Source organism: Aulonocara stuartgranti (assembly GCF_965226115.1).
Source record: "Aulonocara stuartgranti genome assembly, chromosome: 3".
Lineage (NCBI taxonomy): Eukaryota > Metazoa > Chordata > Actinopteri > Cichliformes > Cichlidae > Aulonocara > Aulonocara stuartgranti.
Window position 1 is genome coordinate 7,322,118 of NC_138941.1, and position 26,756 is coordinate 7,348,873.

A 26,756-nucleotide genomic window follows, 5' to 3' on the forward strand; every position below is an offset into this window, starting at 1 on the left:
CAGCTTTTTTCCAACTTCTTCTTCTGTGTAACCTTCAGCTTTTAGCAGTTCAGCACTGTTGTTTTCAGGTTAAATTCAGGTTGTTTTTTTTTGTTTTTTTTATCTCATTCAAAATTTTTAACTCAAAATTCAGCAATTAATTCATTTCAGTCCACATGTCTGTGTCCGTGTGTATGGAGCCCTTGGGTGCAGTCACTATAGCAACCAGGCTCACACCTGCCTGCTTAACGAGCTCTGTCTCTCACTCTGCCAAGATTAAATCAAAAATGTGTGTTACATCTAAGCAGTTGTAGTAAGATTAACTTTTTCAATAGGTACAATAAGACAGGTTTGACAGGCTTTTGCCACAGATTAACAGTATGTCAGTAGTTAATATAGGCTAACTGAATAGAGCCCTGAATTATTGCCCTGTTAAATTCAAGTTGATTGTGTATTGGTGGACTTGTCTTCTCCACACAGGTTTTTCATACCTCGGCAGTTTTAGTCAGTTGATGACTTTAAAATAATCTTTTCTGACTGGATAATTAAAGCTCACAGCATCTACCTGTCTGTAGTGTATTTTCCCACATTTTAAATAATCGAATCTCATTTAATGTCTCTGTTTTTAGTCTGTATAGTTTATCTCCCCACGAATACGCTCAAAGTAGTCTTAAAATAAAATCCATAAAACAGTTCAAGATGACATACTTTTTATTTGCTAATTTAATGCCAGTTGCCCTCTTTCCTGAGTATAAGCGAATGAGTGACATAAAGAGAAAAAGTACCAATTTGTATGCTGGTGAGTCTTGTGTATTTTTTTCTCTGTCTCTCTATGACAGAGAAATATATATGCTCATTATTGATGTTCAAACTGATGCTCAAATTTCCAAGCACCACCTGAACGCCTCATCAGTCTTTAACTAATCACTGCACCAACTGCCGTCATTCCGCTTTGCTCTCTGCTGTGGTAAGTACAATACACTCAGTACAGCACGGTTTTAATTTTATGATGGTAAAAATACATGTTTGACATTTAAACTCACATATCAAGTCTTTTTAAAGTTCAACAGAGTTCAAAGAATAAAGAAAGCAAAAAAAGAATAACCTTTGCTACCATTTATATAGGTTTATGACTTTTGCTGTTAGCAGCAGTGCTAACGCTAGCTTCAATGCTAATGCTAGCTATAGTGCTAACACTAGCCTTAGCAGTTGTTAACTGACAAAAAGAATATTCTTGTGATATTCCTGTGATATTTATTGGCGGTCAGTGAGACAAAAGTAACAAATGAGATTTATTATTGCCATTGTGCCTCAGTTTTAACAGTAAGAGTACTTTATGACTTTTGCTGTTAGTAGCAGTGCTAATGCTAGCTTCGATGCTAATGCTAGCATCAATGCTAACGCTAGCTATAGTGCCAACACTTGCCTTAGCAGTTTTTAACTGACAAAAAGAATATTCCTGTGATATTCCTGTGATATTTATTGGCGGTCAGTGAGACAAAAGTAACAAATGAGCTTTATTATTGCCATTGTGCCTCAGTTTTAACAGTAAGAGTGCTAGTTCTACCAGCAGTGCTAACACTAACTGAAGTGCTAACGCTAGCAGGAATGCTAGCGTTAGCAGCGATGCTAAGGCTAGTAACAGTCTAACAGTAGCCTTATATAAGTACTTAAATAAATACTTCAGTTAATTAGTTTGAATTATAAAATGGCTGCTGTATCAGCTGGTGTGCTATATTACTCTATAATTACCCTGCTGACTATAAGTTCAGTGTATCATGTCGTGTGGGCTTTGTTTTTTTGTTAGTCTGATAACACTGTACAGACAACTAACATGTTATTTCTTGTCTTACACTTTCAGGAACTTGACTCACATCTGTGCTTTGCCTGGTAGGTGTGCACATACTGTTAGAGAAGTACACCAAATTTTTAAAAAAAGAGTCTGACTAATATAAGCTTTAAAGTGATGGGTTCAAACTTTGTGCTAGACCTTTTAAACACATTTTTATAATAAATACACATAAGTTCAGCTTAACAATTGGGCTAAAATATTTTTTTCGTACATTTTTGCACATTACATGTGATTAGTTAACAATTCACTCAATCATATTTGTATTTAAAAATATTATTGCTGAATTTAATTAAATATTTATTCTTTTAAAAAGTGCCAAATTGTGCAACTTTTTGCACATGGCAGCCGACAACAGTTTAGCTTGAATATTTGTTTTGTCCTTTTTCAGTAGTCACAATTAGTTCATACAATTACCATGTGATATAATTATTATTTTTTTCTTGTTTTTTGTTCACAGTGTGCAGAAGAAGAACAAGGACCAGATCTCCAGTCTTCTATCTCACATCCCAACCCCCCAACCCCTCTATCTTGTCCTACTCCACCTGTTGTCTCTGCCTTCTTTCCATCTGTATTTCACCCTGTGGTTTGTGAGAAATTTTGCCAAACCAAGAATCTTATTGCGGTTTGATTTAAAGCCGTGTCTCTCCTGCTCTGTCTGTTCTCTCTGCTAAATTTTCTCTCTACCTGTTTTTCACTCTTTGGCTTGCTGCTGAAAAATGCACAAGCCAATAAAACAATAAAGAGTGCATATTTTGCCTCAACCTGAGAACAAACTGAACAAACAAAGAAAACTCTGCGGTTTGATTTAAAGCCGTGTCTCTCCTGCTCTGTCTGTTCTCTCTGCTAAATTTTCTCTCTACCTGTTTTTCACTCTTGGCTTGCTGCTGAAAAATGCCAAGCCATTAAAGCAATAAAGAGTGCATATTGCCTCTACCTGAGAACAAACTGAACAAATAAAGAAAACTCTAATTCACGGTTTGATTGTGATTTCCCAGCCGTGTTTCTCCTGCTCTGTCTGTTCTCTCTTCTAAATTTTCTCTCTAGCTGTTTTTCACTTTGCGCTTGCTGCTAAGTTGTGCCAAGCCAATAAAGAGAGTGCATATTATTCTCTCGACTGACAAACTGTCAAACAAACAAAGACATCTGTTTCTGAGAAATAAAAACTGAAATATAAAGACAAAGAAAACATCTCCTGCTCTGTGCCACTCTTATTTTATAAACATATTTTCTAAAGACTAAGAGAAACACTTGTGTAAAAATGCCAAGGAAGCAGAAAAAGTCACAAGCTGCAAAACAACGCTGGAAGAAGTTCCATGAGTTTCATGAAGTACCAACATGTGAACAAGCTGAGTGTGATTTTCCTCAGAGCTCTGCAGAAGACTTTGTGTCTGCAAAGACCAATGCTGATGGTGTCAAACAGGCAGGTCAACATGTTCCTGCACATGTACAACAGGTATCCTATGCAGATGCTGTAAAGATTGGATTGCAGCATGAATTTAATGATCATCAGGTAAACCATAGAGACCAACCTGAGGTGTCAAGTGCCCCACAGGTGGGTTATGCTGATATTGTAAAAAGAGGCCGTCACAGTGATGTGGCAGGACCATCTCATGCAGAAAGAGTGAACTTTGAAAACCAGCCCTCTGTTACACATATCTGTGCATCTCACAGCCAGGCTCATCCCAAATATGGAGACTCCAGAAACAAGCAGTGCACATGTAACTCACTCACATTTCTTGCTTTCCTTCATGAGAATGATAACATGACTACAGCTGACCTTAATCTGGTCTTGGATAAAGGTGATGTGATGTACAAAGAGGCCAAGAAAAGATTTCCTAAAAATATTCATTTGGCAACCGATGAGCTGCCAGACAAAGTTGATGCTCGCTGGTCTATGTATGATGTCGACATGACACAGCCTTCCCGGTATGGGACATTTGAAGAACCTCCAGAGGAAGCAGTAGATACCTTTCTCAGCTTAGAAGCAGGACTGAGCTGCCTGTTGTCAGATGTGCAGTATGCCTTATTGATTATGAGTGGATTGTGTATCGCAGTGTTCAGATCCACATCAGGCAAATATGGTTTCTTTGATCCACACTCCAGAACACCCAGTGGTCTTCCTCTACTACTACAGTCACGTAATCGTGGTACAGCAGTGATGCTGAAATTCACACTCCTCAGTGACATGATTAAGAGGATCCAAGATTCTTATGAAATGATGGAGATATCACCCTCTTGTAACTATGAACTGAAGCCTGTGCAGTTCTACAGTATGAGCACAGTCAACCTGAGTGATACTATCACAGACACAGTCTGCAGACCAACAGCTGCCACTGCTGTGGCATCTACTCACTCTGATACAACTGTTGATGAAGCAAACTCCTCTACTCCAAGGAGAAACACAACGACTGATCTGACTGAGAACATCTTTTGTCAAATGTCCATTTGTACGCCACCGGTGAAACAAAAAGAAGTCCACGTGACTCAGTTCACATCATATGAAGATCAGAATGAACCTCCTAATATACCAACTGAAGAACTATGCAGTGAATTAAGTTTCCTTCCATCAAGTGATGCTTTTTCATGTCAATCAAATGCTGCCATAACAAATGTTGCTGCCTGTGACCTTTCTGATATAGTTTTACAAAAAGTGAAAAAAGTTAATAAACAACAAAGGCAAAAACTGAGAAGAAGATTAATGGCATCAGAGAAACCCAGAAATCAGAGAAAAAAAAACCAAAAAAGGAAAGAACGACAAAAGTATGCTTCAAACAAAGAGTACAAAGAAAAGAAAAAGTCTTGCACAAGCGAGGCATATAAAAACAATCCTGAAGTCAGACAGAAAAAACAACAGTATATGAAAAGACGTTACTGTGAAAATGATGAATTCAGAAAGAAACAAAAACAATATGTTAAAAAACGTTTTTCTGAGAATGCTACAGTTAGAAAGAAACAACAACAATATATTAAAAGACGCTACTGTGAGAACGATGAATTCAGAAAGAAACAACAACAATATATTAAAAGACGCTACTGTGAGAACGATGAATTCAGAAAGAAACAACAACAATATATTAAAAGACGCTACTGTGACAATGCTGAATTTAGACAAAAACAAAAAAACTATATAACTAAAAGGTATCAAGAAAACCCTGAATTCAGAGAGAGACAGAGATCTCGAGTGACTCAGCGTTATGCACGTGATGACGCATTCAGAGTAAGACACAGACAACTAATGAAACAACTAATGCGAGACAGGTATCAAAGTAATCTTGCATTCAGGATTATGCACAACATGAGATGTGCAATGAAAATAAAAAGGAAATACAGATGGGTGAACAGACAAACCCAAGAGAGTGACAACAGTGTGATCAACGAGGCCATATCTGTGTTCAAATCACAAATCAAAGCTGGACCATCATACCCATGTACTGTATGCTTCAAGGCTTCATTTCCAAACCAAGTGCGACCCTGCACAAGGTCAAAGTATGTCAAAAACCCACATGTAGTTGCAACATGTTTGACAGGAAAGTTTGTTCATGTTTGTGATGAAAACTGCAGAAATGAGCAGTGCAAAGTGCCTGATGAGAGAAAGAGAGAGTGGATATGTCACACCTGCCACGATCATCTTAAAAATGGATCCATGCCAGCACTTGCTGTTGCCAATAAGTTGGATCTTGCTGATATTCCAGCTGAACTTTCTGATCTCAACATACTGGAGAGACATCTCATAGCCAAGTGCATACCATTTGCCAAGATCATTCCTCTTCCCAAAGGCAGACAAAGAGCAATTAGAGGAAATGTGGTCTGTGTCCCATCAGAGGTACAGGAAACTGTTGAAACACTACCTCGATTGAGAATTAATTCTCAGGTGATCAGAGTAAAATTGAAGAGACGCTTGTCTTACAAAGGTCATCAGCTGTTTCAGACTGTAAGCTGGTCTAAACTTGTGCAAGCACTGCATAAACTCAAGCAGATTCATCCACAGTATAAGGATGTGAGCATCAGAGATGATGCTGAGCTGTGTGATCCAACTCTTCCTGATGAAGATGATGAGGATGATGATGATGAAAACATGAATGAGGACGATTATGATGAGGCTGATTTAATGGAAATTGACAGCTGTGAGAAAAATGCACTGAGTGAAGCACAAAATATAAATGAACAGGACATTGACATGTTACCCTGTGATGGTGAACAATCGCATGAACAGATGAGAGATGATTCAGAGCAAGCAGATGGACTGACTAATGGTGGTTTTGCACTCGAGTCCTGTTTGCAGCCCCCTGATGTGGCTGAGGAGATATTATGTTTCAGTGAAGGAATCTACTCTGTTGCTCCTGCAGAGAGAAACAATCCAATAAGTTTTTTCAAAACACCTAAACTGGAGGCCATGGCCTTCCCTGTGCAGTTTCCTACAGGCCAAAACACACTTGATGAAAGAAGGCTGATCAAAGTATCCCCCAGTGGGTATTTCAAATCAAGACTTTTCTGCATTGATGATCGTTTTGCCAAAGACACAAACTATTTATTCTTTGCACAGTTTGTGACTGAAATACACTTGGCTACATCCAGCATGACAGTACAGTTAAGGAAGGCAAAGCCTCTGACCAGAGATGGTAGAAAAATAACCTCAGGCATGTTACAAGATAAACATGAGGTGGAGAAACTGGTGCGAAATAAAGATGCAGTGAGATTCATGCAGCCTCTGAGAGGAACCCCAGCCTATTGGGAGAAAACAACAAGAGATCTTTTTGCCATGATCAGACAGTTGGGAACTCCCACGTTCTTTTGCACATTTTCAGCTGCTGAAATGCGCTGGCCTGAAGTGATTGAGGCAATAACAAGGCAGCAAGGTGAACAAGTGAATTTTGAAGGACTCGACTGGTCAGCAAAGTGTGACATCCTGAGAAGCAATCCTGTCACAACAATGCGCATGTTTGACAAGAGAGTTGAAGCATTATTCAGAGATTTACTCTTATCTCCCGCAGAGCCACTTGGCAAAGTCATTGACTACTTTTACAGAGTTGAGTTTCAGCACAGAGGAAGCCCACACATACACTGCCTCCTGTGGGTAGAAGGTGCTCCTGTGTTTGAGGAGGATGATGAGCAAACTGTTCTTGATTTTATAAACAAATACATCACAGCTCAGCTGCCTGATCCACATAAACAACCTGAACTGTACAAAAAAGTAACAGAAGTGCAAAAACACAGTAAGAACCACACAAAGACGTGCTTTAGGAGTTTAAGCTCCGGGTGCCGTTTTGGTTTTCCCAAACCACCCTGCAATGAGACAATGATCACAAGACCCAGTGAGGATGATGCACTGGAAGTAGAAACGGCAAAGAACAAGCTCAGACCACTGAACCAGCTGCTGAATGAACCTGAAACTGCTTCCATGAGTTTAGAGCAGCTCTTGGAAAGATGCAAGTTGACACATGCAGAATATGAGAGATACCTGAATAAAATGAACATGAGGAGTACGATCATACTAAAGCGTGATCCAAAAGACTCTTGGATAAACAGCTATAATCCACATCTGCTTGAAGCCTGGAACAGTAATATCGACATAAGCTTTGTTTTAGATGCTTTTGGTGCTGCAAATTATTTAATGAAATATATATCAAAAAAAGAGGGCGGGCTATCTGAGTACCTGAAAACTGTCATTGAGAACTCCCATAAGGACAGTGTAAATGAGTGCGATGAAATGAGAGCCGTCATGCAGGCATATTCAAAGAAGCGAGAGATCAGTGCACAGGAGTGTGTTGCTCGTGCATGTGGTCTTCACATGAAGCAATGCTCACGTGCTGTAATATTCATTCCAACTGATGATAATCCTGTGAAAATGAGTCGTCCCCTGTCAGTTCTGGACAACACAACACCTGAGTCTTCCAATGTTTGGATGACATCTTTGAATGACAAATACAAAGCCAGACCTGAAACACCAGAGTATGAGGAGATGTGCATGGCAGACTTTGCTGCTACTTGCAGGATTGTCTATGGCCAACAGAAAAAAGGTAAAGATGTTTTGCCCCTTCTCAATGAGATGGGGTTTGTGCAAAGGCGCAAAAACAATAAGCCTGCTATCATCAGATTTCACCGCTGCTCACAAGAAAAACATCCAGAGCAATATTACGGAAGACTGCTTAAACTGTACCTTCCTCATCGTTCAGACCACGAACTGAAAACACCATCGTTGCCAACCTATCAGGCTTTCTATGGTGCTGGCTGTGTACAGCTGCCAGGTACTGACCGTCTTGAGTACGTGCAACACATTGTCAAAAGAAACAGAGAAAAATATGAGAAAAACAGTGAGGAGATCGAGAGCGCTGTTGAGGAATATGAGCAGAACAGAGGTGTGACTGACGAATGGTGTAATCTGGCACCTGAATCAGATCTCGTAAGGTTGCCACTTGTTGAACAAGAAAGAGAGCGAGACAATGAAAATGAACAGGAAGATGTGCCCGACTACAGCCGTCAGGCTGATGCTTCAACAGAAGTCAGAGCCATCAGGGAACCCCCTGCTATTGATCCCACATTGTTACGTCAGATGTTTCAGAATCTGAACAAGAAGCAAGCCTGCATATTTTATGCAGTTAGAGACTGGTGCATTAAAAGAGTCTGTGCTCTAAATCCAGAGCAGTTTTTCTTTTATATTAATGGTGGTGCTGGAACAGGAAAATCACATCTTATCAAATGCATCTACTCAGAAGCATCTAAGATACTGAGCAAAGTGCCCAGATATGCAGACGACGTTGACATATCAAAACCCACTGTCCTGTTAACTGCTTTCACTGGGACTGCAGCATTTAACATTTCTGGAACAACACTGCATTCTCTTCTCAAGCTGCCTAGAAGCTTAAAACCTCCCATTCAGGGACTTGGCAATCAGCTGGATGAAGTCAGATCAGAACTTTTGAATGCTGAAATAATCGTCATTGACGAAGTGTCTATGGTGTCAAGACATCTGTTTGCATATGTAGATGCAAGACTCAAACAGATCAAAGGGACTCGGAGACCCTTTGGAGGCATGTCAGTCATTGCTGTCGGAGACTTCTATCAGCTACCCCCAGTGCGACAGTCTAAACCTCTCTGTGTGCACGACCCGTCCGAGATCGACCTGTGGCGGGAGCATTTTCAGATGATCACTCTGACTGAGATTATGCGTCAGAAAGATGATGTTGTCTTTGCAGAGATGCTGAACAGAATTCGTGTGAAAGGAAAGTTGGATGAGCTTTGCGAAGCAGATAGAAATTTGTTGTCACAGGCCATAACTGAACCAGCCCTTTGTCCAACTGATGCGTTGCACATTTTTGCAACTAATAAAGAAGTGGATGCACACAACTCTGCAACACTGGCTCTGCTCCACACTCATATCATTGACATCCATGCAGATGATTATAGAAAAGATCCTAGAACTGGCAGAATGGCACTTCAAGACAGACCGTTGAAAGGAGGTAAAAACGAGTTACCAGACACACTGAAAGTTGCAGAAGGAGCTCGTGTCATGCTCACCAGAAACATTGACATACAAAATGGTTTGGTTAATGGAGCTTTTGGAATACTACTTAGAGTAGTTCACTCTGAAAACGACCAACACATCATCAAGCTTGGACTTAAAATGGATAATGAGACATCTGGAAAGAATAACCGCACACCAGCAGACGACATGGTGTACATTGAGAGAGCAGAGGAGAATCTGAAGCAGAAAGGAGTGGTACGAAGACAGTTCCCAGTGAAGCTGGCCTTTGCATGTACAATACATAAGGTACAGGGTATGACAACTACATCAGCTGTTGTCTCTCTTAAGAGCATTTTTGAGCCCGGCATGGCCTACGTAGCTGTCAGTAGAGTGACGTCTCTCAGTGGACTGTATCTTCTTGATATGGAGGAGAAAAAAATATTCACCAACCCAGAAATCACTGCAGCGCTTGAGAACATGAGACAAGCCAACCTTGATGACATGATGCCTCTTCTACACGTGAGGCAAACACTGAGCAGGTCAGAGGTTTTCACCATTGTTCATCATAATACAGAGGGACTGCCAGCTCACATTAATGACATCAAAAGTCACCATGAATTGTGTCTAGCAGATGTTTTGTGCCTAACAGAAACACACCTGCGGGGCTCTTTTGTCGCAGAGAGTCTCCACTTGGAAAATTACAATTTGTTCAAACGCAACAGACACCTGTCCTACACAAACTTTCCCCAGATGGCAAACAGAAGTGGTGGTGGAGTTGCTGTTTATGTGAAAAGTGACATTCAAGTGCATGAAAAACAGTACATCCATAATGTAACTGACCTTGAATTTCTGGCTTTAAAGGTTGAAGCACCAGTCAGTGCTCTGATTGCAGTTGTATACAGACCTCCAGACTACACTCTGAGGCCATTCCTGAAAAACCTGGTAAGCCTATTAGACTCATTGGAGATCATGGACTGTCATCCCATCATAGTTTGTGGTGATTTTAATGAGAATGTTTTATCCAGTGCAAACAAACCAATCCTGGAGCTGTTTGAGTCTAGGGGATACGCACAGGTCATCACTGCCCCTACCACAGAGAAGAACACACTGCTTGACCTAATTTTCATTTCTCAGTCAGATCGATGTCTCCATTCTGGAGTCATGAAGACCTACCATAGTTACCATGACCCAGTATACTGTGTATTGTCCTGTGATGATTCATGATCTAGATCTTTGAATACAGTAAGTAATATCTATATTTTTGAATGACTTAAGAAAGTAGAGCGATATTTAAAAGTTGACGCTCTGCATTGCAGTATAATGTTTGAATTGTTTACATAAAATACAATTACATGAATTAAGTAATGATATCAGTAAAAGATGACAATTTTATTTATCACAGAAAATCTAAAATTCACTAACAGTAACCTATAAATGTCAGAAAAATCAAATATAGCAGTTTAAAATGAATAGTGTAGGCATATCCTCTCTGCAGCCAGGCTTCAACACCCTGCCAGGCTGCCCCAGTCTCACTGTGGCTGGGAGGGAGGGAGGGTGGACCAGAGGATTGCCTACACAACACATAAATGTTCAACAGCTTCTTCATTGTTTCTGAGAGAACAATAATGACTAAAGGTTGCTTTTTAAAAAAACAAACAAACAAACAAACAAACAAACCTAATTACAGCAATAATGACAGTTAAGCCACTTTATGTGTGCCTCTATTTTGAAATACTATTTACAAAAATGTTATTATTTTGGTTTGTTATAAACTTTAAACTTTTTCAAAAGTATACGATTATATTTTTGGACAAATCTTTCGATGAAACATACATTTTTATGAGCTTTTATCATGTTTCGGCCAGTGCAATCATCAGGGTGGGTCTGGGTTGATAACTGCACATTTCTGGCCAGAAATGTTTCAGCAGTGTTACATAAGTAGTACATATGTAACACTTGCTTTCTGTTACCAGCTGATACCCTACATTTGTATAGACATTGGATGGTGTGAGGTTGGGGAGTTGAGTGGGGGGGGGGGGGGGGTTACGGTGGGAGCTGAGGGGGGGGGTGTTAGGTTTCCTTTTTTCTTTTTCTTTTTTAAGAGAGACACAGTCCTCCTGTGTCTTCTCCAAGCTTCACATGTAAGATCCAACAGTGTGAAGCACATAGCAGCTAGAAACTGTAATGCCACAGATCAGAGAGGCTTCATCATCACCATCTTCATCGCCGTACGATCAGAGCGTGAGACTTCACATCTGGAGCACAGGAGACATTCTGTGATAAGTCCTCCTTCTAGCTTGTCCCACAAGCAGTCGGTGAGATTTACTCACAACAAAAAGGGTTAATGACATAATTTCCATGAAAACATGTATTCATTCTTTGTAAAGTGTTTAAATTGTGTTTTCACTTGACCTTAGGAGTGTTAGAGTGTATCGTAATGTCTGTACTCAGGTGTTTCCCTCTGTGATCCATCCCCATCAGAGCTGAGACACTCAGGACTGAACAGACTGCACAGTTTCTGTGACCGAGCCTCCAAAACACCTTCTTTGAAACCACTCATGATAGAAGGGCTTCATATTTGCAGCAGCACTACTACAGGTATTCAGTTTATTACAGGATGTGTTTGTTTCTTAGGACCAGCTCTGAGTGCACACTACCTAACATATACACCTTTCTGTTTATTACAAACCAACTACTCTGGATCATACGGCCAGTTGGCAGGAATGTTGCTGCAGGAAAACATCCCTGGAGATCACCATCATTGTCAGACTGACTGTGCCTCCTCTGTGCAGTGTCAAGATCCTCTCTAAATGAGTGTGTAAGTTAACATTTTCATTATTTTATTCCCTTTGACAAGACAAGTATCACTGATATTTACATTTACAACTACATATGTTCCCATTTTCTGCTCTTCTTTTAAAGTCCTCAGCTATCCTGCTTCTGTGCTGCTTGCCACACATCAAACACTGGCCGGATGACAGGGAGGATCCACTCTGAAGTCACTGGACGTGATGAGGATCATATGGGACTTCATAGTTTCACAGAAACATTGTGCTCTGTGATTACAGGTTTTAAATGGATACAATGACTGCCTCTCTCTGATCAACAGGCTAAAGGATTGTTTTCATTGTTAGTGCTCTGTACAATGTATGCTTATTTAATATTTCATCACAGAGCAAACCTTTATTTATTTAACATTTTTTTTATTTTGTTTTAATGTTGAATTAACTGTGGGGATTTTTTTAAGTGGGCACTTGGGATGTCATATGACCAGAAATGTGGTAACTGGAATTCAACAGTATGGAAGAAAAAATCTGCTGAGAACGAAACACATACAAAAACCCCCAAGAAAATTCAAATTCATTCCATGTAATCCAATCTAAAACATTTTAAACTGCTGAACAGCAACACAAACAGTGTTAAAAAACAGTGTTAACAGAATGATTATGATGATTTTGTACCAAAGTTTCAGGTCACATGGCACACCTAGTGTGTAGTGTGGAGTATCAGCTGGTAAGTATAGGTTTTTTCATATTTGTGTCCTTAGAGTTTAGATAGATAAAGCCTTGTGTATAATAATTAGTCATAACCACAACTCAAAGTCAGGGACTAACTAAATTTGGGACTTTGTGTCTGAGCCCAGGTTAAAACAATGTGTAAAAAAGCATTTAGTGGCATGGCTGAACAATGCTGTATTGATACTTATTTATCCATGTTCACAAAAAGGACTAATGTGTTTATTTGATTATTTGCATGTGTTAAACTGTGTCACCACCTTAGGCTTTCATTTGAGTTTACTCACAAATCTCTATACAGTTCTCTTTTACCACTGTGTGGACTCTGTTTACATTAAAACATAAAAAAGAATGAGTAATAAAAAGATGTGTAGACAGATCAGAAGATTAAGTAGACCGATAGAAACAGCTGTTCAGCCATGTTCTAAGAAACCAACACAATTTAAAGGTTCAGGATTGTGGTTTTAAAAGTTGAATTTTCATGTATTTCATATGTTGCTCATTATTTTTTATTTAGTTATTTAATTTAGTTATTTTTCTTTATTCTACCAGTCCTTTTCAGAAAGAAGCTGTAAAATATGACTTAAGATTTTTATGTTATTTTCTATGACATACAAAACAAATTGATGTATGTAATACTATTAAACATGATATACACATGTGTATATGTCTGAAAAACATCATGCTGTATATTAAAGTTTGTATTTTCTGCAGAATGTTTGTTCATCTTTTAAGTTCATTTCAATTAGAAGAATATGAACTTTTAATATTCATTCAGAGGTTTTCTGACTCTAAATTTTCTTTTGTCATTACTCATCTTTTTATTATTTACATTTTAAACATGCTTAGCTTTTTCCAACTTCTTCTGTGTGAACATCAGCTTTCAAAAGTTCTGCACTTTTATTTTCAGGTTAAAAATTCTGTATTTTCCAGCTCATTCAGATTTTTAACTTAACATTCAGCAATTAATTCATTTCAGTGCATACATTCAGATTCAAGCATTCACACTGCAGTTTCTTCAGAAAATGCACTTTCTAGTTCTATTTTATTATTATTCTGTATTCCGTACGTTTTTTGTAATCTATCTCCTTCAAAACCGTTCAACTTAGAAAAACCATTCAAACACCGTTAGATTCCTATTCTTTTGGACAACATTGCTTCTATTTTTCTCATTTTTAACATTTATATTTTTAATTTTATTCAACTTTTTTCAACAAAAATTTATAATGTATTTCAATGGGGAGACCCTTCAAATTCTCATTCAACTTCCTCCTCTTTAAACTGTATCTACTTCCACATACATTGACATAGAGCCACCATTCAAACTTTAAAACGAAGACAAGACATTCAACTATTCAACTTGTATTTATCTTTTCAATATCTATTATACTTTTTCTTCAGTTCCAGTTTAAGTTTCATGATGTTTTTTCACCCGTTTCAGATTTTATAATGGGTGTGTATGGGACGGAATGTTGGGGCTAGAGTGAGACAGCTCAACTGCTAGAGTGAGAGGAGCGAAAAAATTAATCTTAAAATCTTTTTTAAAACTGCTGCTGTGTCCGCAGCGTTTGCTCTACAGGTATGATTTTACCCTCAAAACGTAGCCATCGCTGTCCTCTTTCATCCAATGTGTTTACTATTGTACCAGGTGTTATGGTTCTTTCATAAATGCCACCAATGCACAGCCTCCTCCATCCAACTCTTCCATAGACTCTAATGTTAAAATGGCTCAGAAGGTTCGTTTGAAAATCAGAAGAGCATGGTGTCTTTCCACTGTCACCACGTCCATATAATAAGGTCCACAGGCATGAAAACTGAGAATTAGGTAGACTAGACATTGCTGTCGCTCACGGTGAAAGAATTTTGTCAATACGACTTTTACTTTTCATTTGGGAGCGATTTGTTTCGGCCTGACTTTTCTGTTCATTTTAAGCAGCAAAAGTGAGGTGCATGTCTGTGTCCGTGTGTATGGAGCCCTTGGGTGCGGTCACTATAGCAACCAGGCTCACACCTGCCTGCTTAACGAGCTCTCTCTCTCTCTCTGCCAAGATTCATCTTAAGCACTTCTCTTTCAACTGCTGCTGTGTCCACAGTGTTAAAGCCATCATTTTACCCTCAAAACGTCGCCATCGTTGTTCTTTTTCCAACATCTTGTCTTTCAAAGCTCAGAGATGTAAACTTTTTAAACTGTGTGGGTCCAAGTGGAGGGATCACATTTTAGTCATTCAGTGATTCAAAGAATATGACCTTTTAATATTCTTTCAGATGTTTTCTGACTCTAAATGTTCTTTTCTCATTTCTTAGGTTTTTCTAATTTACAATTAAAACATTTTCAGCTTTTTTCCAACTTCTTCTTCTGTGTAACCTTCAGCTTTTAGCAGTTCAGCACTGTTGTTTTCAGGTTAAATTCAGGTTGTTTTTTTTTTTTTATCTCATTCAAAATTTTTAACTCAAAATTCAGAAATTAATTCATTTCAGTGCATACATTCAGATTCAAGCATTCACACTGCAGTTTCTTCAGAAAATGCACTTTCTAGTTTATTTTTCCGTACGTTTTTTGAAAGCCTACTCCTTCAAAACCGTTCAACTTAGAAAAACCATTCAAACACCGTTAGATTCCTATTCTTTTGGACAACACTGCTTCTATTTTTCTCATTTTTAACATTTATATTTTTAATTTTATTCAACTTTATTCAACAAAAATTTCCCATGTATTTCAATGGGGAGACCCTTCAAATTCTCATTCAACTTACTCATTTTTAAACTCTTACTACTTCCACATACATTGACATAGAGCCACCATTCAAACTTTAAAACGAAGACAAGACATTCAACTATTCAACTTGTATTTATCTTTTCAATATCTATTATACTTTTTCTTCAGTTCCAGTTTAAGTTTCATGATGTTTTTTCACCCGTTTCAAAGTTTATAATGGGTGTGTATGGGACGGAATGTTGGGGCTAGAGTGAGGCAGCTCAACTGCTAGAGTGAGAGGAGCAAAAAAATTAATCTTAAAATCTTTTTTAAAACTGCTGCTGTGTCCGCAGCGTTTGCTCTACAGGTATGATTTTACCCTCAAAACGTAGCCATGGCTGTCCTCTTTCATCCAATGTGTTTACTATTGTCCTAGGTGTTATGGTTCTTTCATAAATGTCACCAATGCACAGCCTCCTCCCTCCAACTCTTCCATAGACTCTAATGTTAAAATGGCTCAGAAGGTTCGTTTGAAAATCAGAAGAGCATGGTGTCTTTACACTGTCACCACGTCCATATAATAAGCTCCACAGGCATGAAAACTGAGAATTAGGTAGACTAGACATGGCTGTCGCTCACGGTGAAAGAATTTTGTCAATACGACTTTTACTTTTCATTTGGGAACGATTTGTTTCGGCCTGACTTTTCTGTTCATTTTAAGCAGCAAAAGTGAGGCGCATGTCTGTGTACGTGTGTATGGAGCCATTGGGTGCGGTCACTATAGCAACCAGGCTCACACCTGCCTGCTTAACGAGCTCTGCCTGCCACTGTGCCAAGATTCATCTTAAACACTTCTCTTTCAACTGCTGCTGTGTCCACAGTGTTAAAGCCATCATTTTACCCTCAAAACGTCGCCATCGTTGTTCTCTTTCCAACATCTTGTCTTTCAAAGCTCAGACATTTAAACTTTTTAAACTGTGTGGATCCAAGTGGAGGGATCACATTTTAGTCATTCAGTGATTCAAAGAATATGACCTTTTAATATTCTTTCAGATGTTTTCTGACTCTAAATGTTCTTTTCTCATTTCTTAGGTTTTTCTAATTTGCAATTAAAACATTTTCAGCTTTTTTCCAACTTCTTCTTCTGTGTAACCTTCAGCTTTTAGCAGTTCAGCACTTTTGTTTTCAGGTTAAATTCGGGTTTTTTTTTTAAATCTCATTCAAAATTTTTAACTTAAATTCAGTAATTATTTCATTTCAATGCATACATTCAGATTCAAGCATTCACACTGCAGTTTCTTCAGAAAATGCACTTTCTAGTTAGTGTGAATGCTTGAAAAGCATTCACAGTATTGTTATTCGAATCTTTATTATTATTATTATATATTCCGTACGTTTTTTGGCATCTAACTCCTTCAAAACCGTTCAACTTAGAAAAACCATTCAAACACCGTTAGATTCCTATTCTTTTGGACAACACTGCTTCTATTTTTCATATTTTTAACATTTATATTTTTAATTTTATTCAACTTTATTCAACAAAAATTTATAATGTATTTCAATGGGGAGACCCTTCAAATCCTCATTCAACTTACTCATTTTTAAACTCTTACTACTTCCACATACATTGACATAGAGCCACCATTCAAACTTTAAAACGAAGACAAGACATTCAACTATTCAACTTGTATTTATCTTTTCAATATCTATTATACTTTTTCTTCAGTTCCAGTTTAAGTTTCATGATGTTTTTTCACCCGTTTCAGAGTTTATAATGGGTGTGTATGGGACGGAATGTTGGGGCTAGAGTGAGGCAGCTCAACTGCTAGAGTGAGAGGAGCAAAAAAATTAATCTTAAAATCTTTTTTAAAACTGCTGCTGTGTCCACAGCGTTTGCTCTACAGGTATGATTTTACCCTCAAAACGTAGCCATCGCTGTCCTCTTTCATCCAATGTGTTTACTATTGTACTAGGTGTTATGGTTCTTTCATAAATCTCACCAATGCACAGCCTCCTCCCTCCAACTCTTCCATAGACTCCAATGTTAAAATGTCTCAGAAGGTTGGTTTGAAAATCAGAAGAGCATGGTGTCTTTACACTGTCACCACGTCCATATAATAAGCTCCACAGGCATGAAAACTGAGAATTAGGTAGACTAGACATTGCTGTCGCTCACGGTGAAAGAATTTTGTCAATACGACTTTTACTTTTCATTTGGGAGCGATTTGTTTCGGCCTGACTTTTCTGTTCATTTTAAGCAGCAAAAGTGAGGTGCATGTCTGTGTCCGTGTGTATGGAGCCCTTGGGTGCGGTCACTATAGCAACCAGGCTCACACCTGCCTGCTTAACGAGCTCTCTCTCTCACTCTGCCAAGATTCATCTTAAACACTTCTCTTTCAACTGCTGCTGTGTCCACAGTGTTAAAGCCATCATTTTACCCTCAAAACGTTGTTCTCTTTCCAACATCTTGTCTTTCAAAGCTCAGAGATGTAAACTTTTTAAACTGTGTGGATCCAAGTGGAGGGATCACATTTTAGTCATTCAGTGATTCAAAGAATATGAACTTTTAATATTCTTTCAGATGTTTTCTGACTCTAAATGTTCTTTTCTCATTTCTTAGGGTTTTCTAATTTACAATTAAAACATTTTCAGCTTTTTTCCAACTTCTTCTTCTGTGTAACCTTCAGCTTTTAGCAGTTCAGCACTTTTGTTTTCAGGTTAAATTCGGTTTTTTTTTTTTTATCTCATTCAATATTTTTAACTCAAAATTCAGTAATTAATTCATTTCAGTGCATACATTCAGATTCAAGCATTCACACTGCAGTTTCTTCAGAAAATGCACTTTCTAGTTATTATTATATATTCCGTACGTTTTTTGGCATCTAACTCCTTCAAAACCGTTCAACTTAGAAAAACCATTCAAACACCGTTAGATTCCTATTCTTTTGGACATGACTGCTTCTATTTTTCTCATTTCTAACATTTATATTTTTAATTTTATTCAACTTTATTCAACAAAAAATTCCCATGTATTTCAATGGGGAGACCCTTCAAATTCTCATTCAACTTACTCATTTTTAAACTCTTACTACTTCCACATACATTGACATAGAGCCACCATTCAAACTTTAAAACGAAGACAAGACATTCAACTATTCAACTTGTATTTATCTTTTCAATATCTATTATACTTTTTCTTCAGTTCCAGTTTAAGTTTCATGATGTTTTTTCACCCGTTTCAGAGTTTATAATGGGTGTGTATGGGACGGAATGTTGGGGCTAGAGTGAGGCAGCTCAACTGCTAGAGTGAGAGGAGCAAAAAAATTAATCTTAAAATCTTTTTTAAAACTGCTGCTGTGTCCGCAGCGTTTGCTCTACAGGTATGATTTTACCCTCACAACGTAGCCATCGCTGTCCTCTTTCATCCAATGTGTTTACTATTGTCCTAGGTGTTATGGTTCTTTCGTAAATGTCACCAATGCACAGCCTCCTCCCTCCAACTCTTCCATAGACTCTAATGTTAAAATGGCTCAGAAGGTTCGTTTGAAAATCAGAAGAGCATGGTGTCTTTCCACTGTCACCACGTCCATATAATAAACTCCACAGGCATGAAAACTGACAATTCAGTAGACTAGACATTGCTGTCACTCACGGTGAAAGAATTTTGTCAATACGACCTATACTTTTCATTTGGGAACGATTTGTTTCGGCCTGACTTTTCTGTTCATTTTAAGCAGCAAAAGTGAGGCGCATGTCTGTGTCCGTGTGTATGGAGCCATTGGGTGCGGTCACTATAGCAACCAGGCTCACACCTGCCTGCTTAACGAGCTCTGCCTGCCACTGTACCAAGATTCATCTTAAACACTTCTCTTTCAACTGCTGCTGTGTCCACAGTGTTAAAGCCATCATTTTACCCTCAAAACGTCGCCATTATTGTTCTCTTTCCAACACAGTGTCTTTCAAAGCTCAGACATTTAAACTTTTTAAACTGTGTGGATCAAAGTGGAGGGATCACATTTTCTTCATTCAGTGATTCAAAGAATATGACCTTTTAATATTCATTCAGATGTTTTCTGACTCTAAATGTTCTTTTCTCATTTCTTAGGGTTTTCTAATTTACATTTAAAACATTTTCAGCTTTTTTCCAACTTCTGCTTCTGTGTAACCTTCAGCTTTTAGCAGTTCAGCACCTTTGTTTTCAGGTTAAATTTGGTTGGGGTTTTTTTTTTTTTTTTTATTTCATTCAATATTTTTAACTCAAAATTCAGCAATTAATTCATTTCAGTGCATACATTCAGATTCAAGCATTCACACTGCAGTTTCTTCAGAAAATGCACTTTCTAGTTATTATTATATTTTATTTTTCCGTACGTTTTTTGAAAGCCTACTCCTTCAAAACCGTTCAACTTAGAAAAACCATTCAAACATCGTTAGATTCCTATTCTTTTGGACAACATTGCTTCTATTTTTCTCATTTTTAACATTTATATTTTTAATTTTATTCAACTTTATTCAACAAAAATTTATAATGTATTTCAATGGGGAGACCCTTCAAATTCTCATTCAACTTACTCATTTTTAAACTCTTACTACTTCCACATACATTGACATAGAGCCACCATTCAAACTTTAAAACGAAGACAAGACATTCAACTATTCAACTTGTATTTATCTTTTCAATATCTATTATACTTTTTCTTCAGTTCCAGTTTAAGTTTCATGATGTTTTTTCAGCCGTTTCAGAGTTTATAATGGGTGTGTATGGGACGGAATGTTGGGGCTAGAGTGAGACAGCTCAACTGCTAGAGTGAGAGGAGCAAAAAAATTAATCTTAAAATATTTTTTAAAACTGCTGCTGTGTCCGCAGCGTTTGCTCTACAGGTATGATTTTACCCTCAAAACGTAGCCATCGCTGTCCTCTTTCATCCAATGTGTTTACTATTGTACTAGGTGTTATGGTTCTTTCATAAATGTCACCAATGCACAGCCTCCTCCCTCCAACTCTTCCATAGACTCTAATGTTAAATTGGCTCAGAAGGTTGGTTTGAAAATCAGAAGAGCATGGTGTCTTTCCACTGTCACCACGTCCATATAATAAACTCCACAGGCATGAAAACTGAGAATTCAGTAGACTAGAAGCTGCTGTCGCTCACGGTGAAAGAATTTTGTTAATACGACTTGTACTTTTAATTTGGGAACGATTTGTTTCGGCCTGACTTTTCTGTTCATTTTAAGCAGCAAAAGTGAGGTGCATGTCTGTGTCGTGTGTATGGAGCCATTGGGTGCAGTCACTATAGCAACCAGGCTCACACCTGCCTGCTTAACGAGCTCTGCCTGCCACTGTACCAAGATTCATCTTAAACACTTCTCTTTCAACTGCTGCTGTGTCCACAGTGTCACAGCCATCATTTTACCCTCAAAACGTCGCCATCGTTGTTCTTTTTCCAACATCTTGTCTTTCAAAGCTCAGAGATGTAAACTTTTTAAACTGTGTGGGTCCAAGTGGAGGGATCACATTTTAGTCATTCAGTGATTCAAAGAATATGACCTTTTAATATTCTTTCAGATGTTTTCTGACTCTAAATGTTCTTTTCTCATTTCTTAGGGTTTTCTAATTTACAATTAAAACATTTTCAGCTTTTTTCCAACTTCTTCTTCTGTGTAACCTTCAGCTTTTAGCAGTTCAGCACTTTTGTTTTCAGGTTAAATTTGGTTTTTTTTTTTATCTCATTAAAAAAGTTTTAACTCAAAATTCAGCAATTAATTCATTTCAGTGCATACATTCAGATTCAAGCATTCACACTGCAGTTTCTTCAGAAAATGCACTTTCTAGTTTATTCTGTATTCCGTACGTTTTTTGTAATCCTACTCCTTCAAAACCGTTCAACTTAGAAAAACCATTCCAACACCGTTAGATTCCTATTCTTTTGGACAACACTGCTTCCATTTTTCATATTTTTAACATTTATATTTTTAATTTTATTCAACTTTATTCAACAAAAATTTATAATGTATTTCAATGGGGAGACCCTTCAAATCCTCATTCAACTTACTCATTTTTAAACTCTTACTACTTCCACATACATTGACATAGAGCCACCATTCAAACTTTAAAACGAAGACAAGACATTCAACTATTCAACTTGCATTTATCTTTTCAATATCTATTATACTTTTTCTTCAGTTCCAGTTTAAGTTTCATGATGTTTTTTCACCCGTTTCAGAGTTTATAATGGGTGTGTATGGGACGGAATGTTGGGGCTAGAGTGAGACAGCTCAACTGCTAGAGTGAGAGGAGCAAAAAAATTAATCTTAAAATCTTTTTTAAAACTGCTGCTGTGTCCACAGCGTTTGCTGTACAGGTATGATTTTACCCTCAAAACGTAGCCATGGCGGTCCTCTTTCATCCAATGTGTTTACTATTGTACTAGGTGTTATGGTTCTTTCATAAATGTCACCAATGCACAGCCTCCTCCCTCCAACTCTTCCATAGACTCTAATGTTAAAATGGCTCAGAAGGTTCGTTTGAAAATCAGAAGAGCATGGTGTCTTTCCACTGTCACCACGTCCATATAATAAACTCCACAGGCATGAAAACTGAGAATTCGGTAGACTAGAAGCTGCTGTCGCTCACGGTGAAAGAATTTTGTCAATACGACTTGTACTTTTAATTTGGGAACGATTTGTTTCGGCCTGACTTTTCTGTTCATTTTAAGCAGCAAAAGTGAGGTGCATGTCTGTGTCGTGTGTATGGAGCCATTGGGTGCGGTCACTATAGCAACCAGGCTCACACCTGCCTGCTTAACGAGCTCTGCCTGCCACTGTACCAAGATTCATATTAAACACTTCTCTTTCAACTGCTGCTGTGTCCACAGTGTCACAGCCATCATTTTACCCTCAAAACGTCGCCATCGTTGTTCTTTTTCCAACATCTTGTCTTTCAAAGCTCAGAGATGTAAACTTTTTAAACTGTGTGGATCAAAGTGGAGGGATCACATTTGAGTCATTCAGTGATTCAAAGAATATGACCTTTTAATATTCTTTCAGATGTTTTCTGACTCTAAATGTTCTTTTCTCATTTCTTAGGTTTTTCTAATTTACAATTAAAACATTTTCAGTTTTTTTCCAACTCCTTCTTCTGTGTAACCTTCAGCTTTTAGCAGTTCAGCACCTTTGTTTTCAGGTTAAATTCGTTTTTTTTTTTTGTTTTTTTTTAATCTCATTCAATATTTTTAACTCAAAATTCAGCAATTAATTCATTTCAGTGCATACATTCAGATTCAAGCATTCACACTGCAGTTTCTTCAGAAAATGCACTTTCTAGTTTATTTTAACTTCTGTCTACCTGCTACCGACTTTTTGTCTAGTTTGGTTTTTATTTTTGACTGTTGATGATTACATTTACCTATTTATCATCCACTTTATCATTCCCGGTCAACCCTTAGTGCATAAGTACTCCTGACTTGTATATACTGGTATAATTATAAATCTTAATTCTTCTTGTTGTTTTTAGAGGTTTTTATCTAACAATATAAAGTTCCTTCAAGTGGCAGTTGTTGTAATTTGGGGATATAATTTGTAATTATAATAAATGTAATTTATGTCAAACATGTTTTCTTTCTTTCTTTTGTTTTTGCTAATTAGTTGATTTATTCTTGCCTCAGACGATGTTTTGCTAAAATAAAAAATAAACAGGGCTTTGATGTCTACAAACTGGTTAAATATACAGAAAAACATTACTTTAACACCCATGTACTTAGTTAAAATTTCTCATGAAGTAACTTAAATATCTGACATGATGTGATGGTGAATTATTAATAAATACAAAAAAGTCTTCAGTTACACATGATGCTGAAAAAAAAGACACACACAAAAAACAAACCATGCAACAGCTTAATAATGCTGTGATGGATCTGTTATTATGTTTTTGTTTGTTTTTCTAGAGTCATATCAAAAGTGTGAGCCTAAACTCGATTCAAAACAAATGAAAAAGTTCAACTATAATAATTCAAGCAAGGAGTCATTTGTGAAGATCACAGCAAACATCCTGAAGAGAATGAAGCTGAATAAGCAGGCTGATCATCTACTGAGCAGTAAGAAGATATCTATAAATAATATCAGCTAATGGAAAAACTAAAATTTCATAATGTTGCAAGAACTTGACCTGATTCTTCACAAGCACTTAATTTGGGCAGGAAAGAAATGGTCATGTACCCTTGATAAGTACTTAAATTCAATATATATATTTTTCTTTATTTCTAAAGGAACTCCCAGTGGACGTTGTCAGCGTAACCTTAAATCCACCCTGAAGAAGAAGTTCCAGTGTGTGTTTGAGGGGATCGCTAAAGCAGGAAACCCAACCCTCCTGAATCAGATCTACACAGAGCTCTACATCACAGAGGGAGGGACTGCAGAGGTCAATGATGAACATGAGGTCAGACAGATTGAAACAGCATCCAGGAAACCAGACAGACCAGAAACAACCATCAGACAAGAAGACATCTTTAAAGCCTCACCTGGAAGAGATGAACCAATCAGAACAGTGCTGATAAAGGGAGTGGCTGGCATTGGGAAAACAGTCTTAACACAGAAATACAGCCTGGACTGGGCTGAAGACAAAGCCAACCAGGACATCCAGTTCATATTTCCATTCACTTTCAGAGAGCTGCATGTGCTGAAAGAGGAAAAGTTCAGCTTGGTGGGACTTGTTCATCACTTCTTTACTGAAACCAAAGAAGCAGGAATCTGCAGCTTTGAAGACTTCCAGGTTGTGTTCATCTTTGATGGTCTGGATGAGTGTCGACTTCCTCTGGACTTCCACAAAACTACAATCCTAACTGACCCTAGAAAGTCCACCTCAGTGGATGTGCTGCTGATAAACCTCATCAGGGGGAAACTGCTTCCCTGTGCTCGCCTCTGGATAACCACACGACCTGCAGCAGCCAATCAGATCCCTCCTGACTGTGTTGGCATGGTGACAGAGGTCAGAGGGTTCACTGACCCACAGAAGGAGGAGTACTTCAGGAAGAGATTCAGAGATGAGGAGCAGGGCAGCAGGATCATCTCCCACATCAAGACATCACGAAGCCTCCACATCATGTGTCACATCCCAGTCTTCTGCTGGATCACTGCTACAGTTCTGGAGGATGTGCTGGAAACCAGAGAGGGAGGACAGCTGCCCAAGACCCTGACTGAGATGTACATCCACTTCCTGGTGGTTCAGGCCAAAGTGAAGAAGGTCAAGTATGATGGAGGAGCTGAGACAGATCCACACTGGAGTCCAGAGAGCAGGAAGATGATTGAGTCTCTGGGAAAACTGGCTTTTGATCAGCTGCAGAAAGGAAACCTGATCTTCTATGAACCAGACCTGACAGAGTGTGGCATCGATATCAGAGCAGCCTCAGTGTACTCAGGAGTGTTCACACAGATCTTTAAAGAGGAGAGAGGACTGTACCAGGACAAGGTGTTCTGCTTCATCCATCTGAGTGTTCAGGAGTTTCTGGCTGCTCTTCATGTCCATCTGACCTTCATCAACTCTGGACTCAATCTGCTGGAACAACAACAAACAACCTCCAAGAAATCTAAATTATTTAACAAACCAAACCTACAATCTCTCCACCAGAGTGCTGTGAACAAGGCCTTACAGAGTCCAAATGGACACCTGGACTTGTTCCTCCGCTTCCTCCTGGGTCTTTCACTGCAGACCAATCAGACTCTCCTACGAGGTCTGCTGACACAGACAGGAAGTAACTCACAGACCAATCAGGAAACAGTCCAGTACATCAAGAAGAAGCTCAGTGAGAATCTGTCTGCAGAAAAAAGCATCAATCTGTTCCACTGTCTGAATGAACTGAATGATCGTTCTCTAGTGGAGGAGATCCAACAGTGCATAACATTAGGACTTGTCTCCAATGGCAATCTGTCTCCTGCTCAGTGGTCAGCTCTGGTCTTCATCTTACTGTCATCAGAAGAAGATCTGGATGAGTTTGACCTGCAGAAATACTCTGCTTCAGAGGAGGCTCTTCTGAGGCTGCTGCCAGTGGTCAAAGCCTCCAACAAAGCTCTGTGAGTAAACATGTGATCAGGCTTTTATCTATAACATAAATAGTGTAATGTGTGATGGACCCTTAAAAACTTAAACATATTTATTTACATGATCATCAGCACTAAATACTAGGGGTGCAACGATACACAAAATTCACGGTTTGGTTCGGTTCGATACTTTGGTGTCACGGTTCGATATTTTTTCGATACAAAAAAATGTTCATGCCTTTTTAATTTGTCATTTATTAAAATTATAAATATATATTTTAACTCAAAAGTACAGTTTTTAAATTTAACCCTAACCTTTGTGCGTGTTTTTTATTTTGACAGCGAATGCGCACCTGCGGACCACTTATGTGCAGCCCCGGTTATTTAGCTCATCATATTGCAGCCACAGAAATTATTTTGTCCATGAAACCATAAAGCTGCACTTTCTTTTTGCCTTATAGTCTGATTTATCATAACTTCTCCTGCTGCTTTTACACACGCACTCACATAAGCTCAGCGATTCTCTGCGCGATCAACCTCTCACATGTTTAAGCTTGCTGCAGGAGATTTCACTTGTCATGTTTGCATAGTAAGCTAACGATTAATAAGACGATGTCAGAGGAATTGGTACACAAATTATCATCACTCACAGATCAGTACTGTCGCTCTCTATACACAGTTCGCACGATTGCAAAGTGAAAGCAAAAAAACAAGCGCAAATTCAAACGCGACTTCAATATGTCACATATTGACAGTGGCTCACCGATGCCAATGACATAATTACCCAGCTACATTTCTGAAAGAATGCAAAAGCATTGACATTTTTCCTACAATAGCCCGACGGGCAGGGAAGAGATAGATTTTGGTAGCCCGACTGAAAAAATCGCCAGCTCCGGGACGTCGGGCTAGCGATTTTGCGAGCCCTGTATCTGATTGAGGAATCACTCATATTTGGAAAAGAGAGTTTATTACAGAGAAATGGCGCTTTCCAAAATAAAAGCTATACTATCCGCTTCTTCTGGGCTATATTCTCAGCAGCATAAGGAGAATCATGTGCTAACAGCTGTCTAAATGACTCGGCTAAAGTTAGTAGCATGCTTGTTGTTTTTGTCTTTGCACTAGGATGATGTCTGCGTAAATGTGCAGTCATATTCGTTGTGTTCCCACTAGTGCTTTCAGGTTAATCTCGTTGAAATGACCTTAACGCCACAACACGGCAAA

At 38.4% G+C, this 26,756-nt stretch overlaps 1 protein-coding gene and 2 long non-coding RNA genes across 4 annotated transcripts in view; all 3 read left to right on the forward strand.

The window, feature by feature from the left end:
- LOC309702189 (protein NLRC3-like) overlaps positions 1-26,756 on the forward strand; it is a 306,079-nt gene that overhangs the window by 266,438 nt on the left and 12,885 nt on the right. For both annotated transcript variants that reach the window (XM_082526685.1, XM_082526684.1), the window contains exons 5-6: positions 23,447-23,596; positions 23,768-25,568. In XM_082526685.1, the coding sequence (XP_082382811.1) occupies positions 23,447-23,596; positions 23,768-25,568 (1,951 nt within the window). The remainder of the gene's footprint in view (positions 1-23,446; positions 23,597-23,767; positions 25,569-26,756) is intronic.
- On the forward strand, positions 226-3,019 carry LOC309702434. The gene is made up of 3 exons (XR_014275470.1): positions 226-946; positions 1,841-1,869; positions 2,289-3,019. It is a non-coding gene; the product is annotated as an uncharacterized lncRNA (long non-coding RNA).
- LOC309702531 lies at positions 11,379-13,512 on the forward strand. Its single transcript, XR_014275594.1, has 4 exons — positions 11,379-11,608; positions 11,775-11,891; positions 12,008-12,111; positions 12,216-13,512. It is a non-coding gene; the product is annotated as an uncharacterized lncRNA (long non-coding RNA).